General features: G+C 38.3%; 1 protein-coding gene across 1 annotated transcript in view; it reads left to right on the forward strand.

Moving 5' to 3' along the window:
* Window positions 1-6,872, forward strand: part of Sumo2 (small ubiquitin like modifier 2) — a gene marked incomplete at its 5' end in the record, with an annotated part of 14,562 nt that overhangs the window by 5,070 nt on the left and 2,620 nt on the right. Inside the window, one exon of the mRNA XM_015504284.2 lies at window positions 5,118-5,189. Within this exon, the coding sequence (XP_015359770.2) occupies window positions 5,118-5,189 (72 nt within the window). The remainder of the gene's footprint in view (window positions 1-5,117; window positions 5,190-6,872) is intronic.

A 6,872-nucleotide genomic window follows, 5' to 3' on the forward strand; every position in this document is an offset into this window, starting at 1 on the left:
TTTTTTTTTTTTTTTTTTTTTTTTTTTTTTTTTTTTTTTTTTTTTTTTTTTAAGAGAGAGAGAGGAAGAGGAGAGAGAATTTTTTTTTTTTAATATTTTTCAGGTTTTGGTGGATACAACATCTTTATTTTATTTTTAATGTGGTGCTGAGATTTGAACCCAGCGCCCCGCTCATGCCAGGCAAGCACGCTACTGCTTGAGCCACATCCCCAGCCCTCCCAGTTCTTTGATTTTTAATTTCGAGTCTGGATCTTGCTTTGCTGCTGAAGGTGGCCTTGAATTTGTAATCCTCCTAGCCTCCTACCTCAGCTTCCGGAGTCCTTGGGATTATAGGCATGTGCCACCTCTCCCAGCTCTGACTGAGGATTTTTTACTAGGGCACATCAAATTTATATATATATAATTTATTACTGGGGATTGAACAACTCTGGGCACTCAACTACTGAGCCACATCCCCAGCCCTATTTTGTATTTTAGTTATAGATAGGGTCTCACAGAGTTGCTAAGCACCTCACTATTGCTGAGGCTGGCTTTGAACTTGATCCTCCTTTCCTCAGACCCTGGAATTACAGGCATGTGCCACCGCGCTTGGCCTGTATTTATGTTTTAATGGGTGCCAAGGATCGAACCCAGTGCCTCATGCATGCAAGGCGAGCACTCTACCACTAAGCTACAACCCCAGCCCTCCCCAAAGTTTGAGAGGCTGAGGTAGGAAGATCATAGGTTCAAAGCCAGCCTCAGCAACTTAGACCTAGTCTCAAAATAAAAACCAGGCTGGGGGTGTGGCTTAGTGGTGAAGTGCCCCAGGTTTAATCCCTGGTACCTACAAATCTTGGACTCATCCTTGATGATGCTGTCATAATTTATAAAATCTGCAGCAATTTCTGTTCTTTTATGTATGCTGTATAATATGGTAACCAGAAGCCACATGTCACTATTGACCACTTGGAATATGGCTAGTATTGAGATGTGCTTTAAAATGTAAAATGTACAGGAGCTAGTGTTGTGGCTTATTGGGAGAGCTCGCCTAGCATGTGCGAGCCCTGGGTTCCATCCTCAGCACCAATATAAATAAATAAAGGTATTGTGCCCAACTGCAACTAAAAAATATTTTTTAAAAATGTAAAATATACAATGTGAAATTTTGAGGACTTGGTATTAAAAAGGAAAATCTTAATTTTTAAATGTTGATTGATGTTAGAATGACAAGAATTTTTTTTTTTTTTTTGTACTGAGGATTGATAAGTGCAATCTGTCACTCACTGTGCTATGCCCCCAGCCCTTTTTATTATTTGATACATTTGTTTTTTGTAATGCTGAGGATTGAACCCAGGGTTTGACCCCTGAGCAACATCCCCAGCCTTTTTTTTTTTTTAACACAGGGTTTTGCTACGTGCTTAGGACTTACTAAGTTGCTGAGGCTGGCCTGGAACCTGCAGTCCTCCTGCCTCAACTTCCCAAGTGGCTGAGATTGCATGTGTGCCCTGCTGAACCCAGGGCACACATGCAATCTCCTGAGTAGCTAGGATTACAGGATTGTGCCATTGCACCCATGTAGCTAACATTTTTATGGATAGATGAGGTAGACGGTCACATGGCTTACAGCCATTTTATTTTGTTTTTTGTCCATTACATCCGAAGAGCTTTAATTGTCTCCACTAAAATGTAAGCTCTTTGATGGTGCCAGTTATCAAACCCAGGGCCTCATGCATGCTAAGCAAACACTCTACCACTACCACTGAGCCTCATTTCAAGCCCAATAGGGACTTCTTGCTCTAAACCAGTACTTAATATGTAGAACAAGCTCAAACAATGCTTGTAAAATGGTAGAGTACATTCAAACTAATAAGTTTAGACCCTACCTCTAAATAAATTACAAATAATTTTTTTAATCATGAAGAATTTGTCCACTGTATGTCAATCATATGTTTCAGCTGAGAAAGCATGCTGTTTCATTCTAGTATGGTTTTGTTTTGATTTTATCTTGGAGCTTCTCGTGGTTTCAGAAAACACAGAATCACCAATTTATTCCAGTTTATTTTTGTGAAATTGAAAATAAATAAAGAAATTGAAACTCTCAGGTCATAGCTAATTCAGGGATGATATATATGTATATATATTTGTAGTTGGACACAATACTTTTATTTTTATGTGGTGCTGAGGATCAAACCCAGGGTCTCGCGTGTGCTAGAACCCAGCCCTCAATAATATTGATACAGAAGAGGAACTCACATTTTGGTTTGCAGTCTTTTTTTTTTTTTTTTAATGATACCCTTTATATTTATGTGGTGCTGAGGATCAAACCCAGAAATCCAGTGCCTTACACATGCTAGGCAAGCACTCTACCCCTGAGCTGCAAATCCCAGCCTCAGTTTGCAGTATCTTAAAGGCACATCTTCTTTAGATTTAGAACTTTTTTTGAGGAGAAAAAGCAGGAGTTAAATTATCTGAGAAAGCTATTATGGTAGATCAATGACTACAAGTAACTTAATATTTCATGTTGGGTCTTTCAAAATTCCCAGTTTAGCCATTGTGTGGTGGTGCTTGCCATAATCTCACCTACTCAGGAGGTTGATATAGGAGGTTCACAGGTTCAAGGCCAGCCTCAGCAAATTAGTGAGACCTTAGATAAAAAGGTCTGAGGATATAGTGCAGTGCTAAAATGCCCCTTCACTTATTTTATTTATTTGTAGTTGTAGATGGACAGAATGCTTTTATTTTGTTTGTTTATTTTTGTGTGGTGCTGAGGATTGAACTAAGTGCCTCATGAATGCCATGCAAGTGTTCTGCCACTGGGCTACAGCTCCAGCCCTCTGTGTACATTTTTTAATACTCTAAAATAAGGGGGCCCCCACACGGTGGCACATTCCTGTAATCCCAGCAGCTGGGGAATCTGAGGCAGGAACATTTCGAGTTCAAAGCCTGCCTCAGCAAAATCGAGGTGCTAACACAACTCAGTGCTAAGACCCTACCTCTAAATAAATTACAAAATAGGACAGGTTGATGTGGCTCAGTGGTTGAAACAAGAACCCCAGAATACAGAAGGTGCTTAGTATTTTATTGAAGCAAGGAGTTTCTTTAATGGAATATTATTTGTAGATACAAAATACTGAGCAGTTGATGGCTTGGCATTGAATCCTTCCTTTTTTAAAATTGTTTTTATTTTTCAATTCTTCAATTGCAAAATTGCTTTTTAAAAATTTTTTTTAGTTGTAGGTGGACACGATTTCTTTATTTATTTCTTTATTTTTTTATGTGGTGCTTGTGAGATGAGTGCTCTACCCCTGAGCTACAGCCCCAGCCCATAAATTTGTCATTTTGAATACTTGACTAGGATTTTAAAGGAAATCATTATGATCTTCCTATTTATGGATATATTTAAGCACAGGTTCAGTAACTCCTTGTTAAAGGGGAATGCAGATGTTATGCAAATATTTTATTACTTTGTTTCAATATTTTGAATACTTTTAATTCTTTGAAGTATCAATTTATATTTAAGGGTGTTTATGTAACAATAAATTTGTAATAAGTTTAAAATTGAACATGATACAGGAGTGACTAAGTTAATTTATCTCCAGCCTGCCTCTAAAGATACTTTATTTTCCTGTTTGTTGTCATTTGGCTATCATTGCCAACAGCTTTGCTGCTTTTCCCTTCCCCCCATTCTTGCCACTTCTTTATCAGGTAAGTAATGCTTCTCAAATGAAACACTGGAATTAGGTTTTTTTGTTTGGTTTGGTTTTGGTTTTGGTACCTGGGATTGAAGCCAGGGGCATTTAACCACTGAACCACATCCCCTAGCCCTTCTTTATGTCAGGATCGCACCGAGTTGCCAGGGCCTCATGAAAATTGTTGAGGCTGGCTTTGAACTCAAGATCCTCCTGCCTCAGTGTCTGGAGCCATTGGGACTACAGGTGTGTGCCCCTGTGCCTACCTTGGAATCAGTTTTGTAGAAGGGGCTATATATCTTGAAGCTAAACTCAATTGAGGGGGGGGTGTACCAGAGGTTGAACCCAGAAGTGCTTGACCACTAATCACATCCCTATTCCTTATTATTATTTTGTTTTTCAACACCTTTATTTCACTTATTTATTTTTTTATGTGGTGCTGAGGATCAAACCCAGGGTCTCACGTGTGCAAGGCAAGCACTCTACCACTGAGCCACAACTCCAGCCCCTATTATTATTATTATTATTTTTTTAAATATTATTTATTTATTTTAGTTTTAGGCGGACACAACATCTTTGTTTGTATGTGGTGCTGAGGATCGAACCCGGGCAGCACGCACGCCAGGCGAGCGCGCTACCACTTGAGCCACATCCCCAGCCCCCCTATTATTTTTTTAATATTTATTTTTTAGTTTTAGTTGGACACAGTACCTTTGTTTATTTATTTTTATGTGGTGCTGAGGCTCGAACGTGCTAGGTGAGTGCTATACCACTGAGCCACAACCCCAGCCCCAATTTTTTTTATTTTTACTTTTATTTTTTTTAATTTTACTGGGGATTGAACCCAGAGCCCTGTGTGTACGAGGCAAGCACTCTACCAACTGAGCTATAGCCCCAGCCCTACCACCTTTTTTTTTTTTTTTGTCTCCTCAGTTTTGAGATAGGGTCTTTGTTAGACTGGGCTCACTAAGTAGCTAGCCTTGTTTTTACTGAGGCTGGCTTTGAACCTGCGATCCTCATGTATCAGCCTCCCAAGCCGTGCACCAACATGTCCAGCTGGGGGACTTTTTCTCAAGGGTGCTTCACCACTGAGCTGTATTCCCAGCCCTTTTTATTTTTTGAGACAGGGTCTCACTAAGTTGCTGGAGCTGATCTTGGGTTTATAATCCCTGTCTTAGTCACTGAGTTTCCAGGATTACCAAAAACAGGTGCCACTGCACCTGGCTTCCCAGCTCAATTTATTTTCAAAAAAATCAAACATGCTGCATTTTAAAGAAAGTAAGAATCACCTCACATCTTTTTACCCACATAAAAATGTTAACTTATTGATGGTTATTTATTAGATATCTCTTTTAATATTCATGGTTAAATATTTAAATATGTGTATAGTTTTATCTAAATGGAGTTTTTTCTTTACATGCTGCTTATTGCTTTTAAACTCTTGTTCAGGGTTTGTCGATGAGGCAGATCAGATTCCGATTTGACGGGCAGCCAATTAATGAAACAGACACACCTGCACAGGTAAAGTCTCTGTTATTTAGAAAAATTGTGCTTTTTTAAACAAGTTTGTGTATCAATTTGTAAACTTTTTGACTTGGAGAGTAATTGTTGTCTCCAAGGGACATTAGAAAGGGAAAAATTGGACTAGATTGAGGAAATGCCAGTGTGTTTTTTAATTACCCAGTTACCACTCAGTAAAGGGTTATTTAATTACTTAATAAATCCCATTTTTCCCTTGTTGTCAGCATTATTTGGAAAAAATAATTAAAACCATTGTCTCTTCAGAATATAAGTTTCATTTGTTTTTGTTGCTGCAGCCCTTGATCATACCCAGGGTTCTCCACAGGTAATTGGTTGGCTATTGATCCTGCCCACTTAAATTCCTCATGCTGAAGTGAATTTGCTTTCATCTATTCTCCAGAATTAATTACTCTTACCTGCAAAGTCTCCTGATACCTTAGTTTGACAGGAAAAACTCTTGATAATAAGAGATTTTTCAGACACTTTGTAAGAAAGGTGATGATCTCTGATCCTTAATCTTTTTTACATATCAGTTTGTTTTGTGACTTGTATGGGATTGGTTGGTCTATCTCCTATGGCAGAACACTTTGTTTCTATTTACCATTTCAACTTAAGATTTTAGTCCTGGAAACAAATAATTTACTTGCTAGCAGAAATTTAAAGTGCATCATTTATACTTTTGAATTTTAATTTTGTTGCCCAGTAAAAGAAAGATAAGTATGGCATTAATGAAGTAGCACATCCAGATGTGGTTTTGTTGATGATCTTCAAAAAATTGACATATCTGAGTTCTCTAGGGGAGAATATTTTGAAGAAGATTTCCATTGGTGAGTCTCCATAAAACAATTGCATAGTGTAGTCGCTAGGAGGTGCTATAGTCTCTATAAATAATGGCCCTTTTTTGGAAGGCTTTTACAGTTTTAGTAAAAAATGTAACAATTCAAGCTGGGCACAAGCCTGTAATCCCAGCGTGGAGGCAGGAGGATCACAAGTTCAAAGTCAGCCTCAGCAATTTATTGAGGTGCTAAGCAACTCAGCAAGACTGTCTAATAAAATATAGAATAGGGCCTAGGGATGTGGCTCAGTGGTGGAATGCCTCTGAGTTCAATCCCTGATTCTCCCCCCGCCCCCCCCAAAAAAGTGACATTTCAGTGTGAAAAGGTAAGCCTTAATTAAAGAGCCTTTGATCTTGAGGTGGGCTTCGTGGTGTACATCTGTAATCCCAGCAGTTTTGAGAGGTGGAGGTGGGAGGATTGCAAGTTCAAGGTCAGCTTCTGAAATTTTGCAAAACCATGTGTCAAAAATATAAATGTCTGGGGATGTGGCTAAGTGGTAAAGTCACAGATTTCAATCCTCAGTACAGGATTGGTGGTAGGAGAGAAAAACTCCCCGTGAGGGATTATAAAATGTTTAAGTACAGCTTGGAATTATTTTGGTTCATTTTAGAACTCTCACAGTATTTCTCAATTACATAAAAAGTTCTATTTAAGATCATAAATGATTAGTATGTGCCCCTCATTCTGCTAGTTATGGTTTACTTTCTTGGACTCATTTTTAATTGTTATAACTGAGTGATATTTTATAGAAGTGGGAAATGAGAGTCATGGATTTATTTAGGTATTGGGTGTGTTATCACTGAGCAATATATCCACAGGTTTTTTTTTTTTTTTTTTTTTTTTTTTT

This window comes from Marmota marmota, unplaced genomic scaffold (assembly GCF_001458135.2).
Source record: "Marmota marmota marmota unplaced genomic scaffold, marMar, whole genome shotgun sequence".
Classification (NCBI taxonomy): Eukaryota; Metazoa; Chordata; class Mammalia; order Rodentia; family Sciuridae; genus Marmota; species Marmota marmota.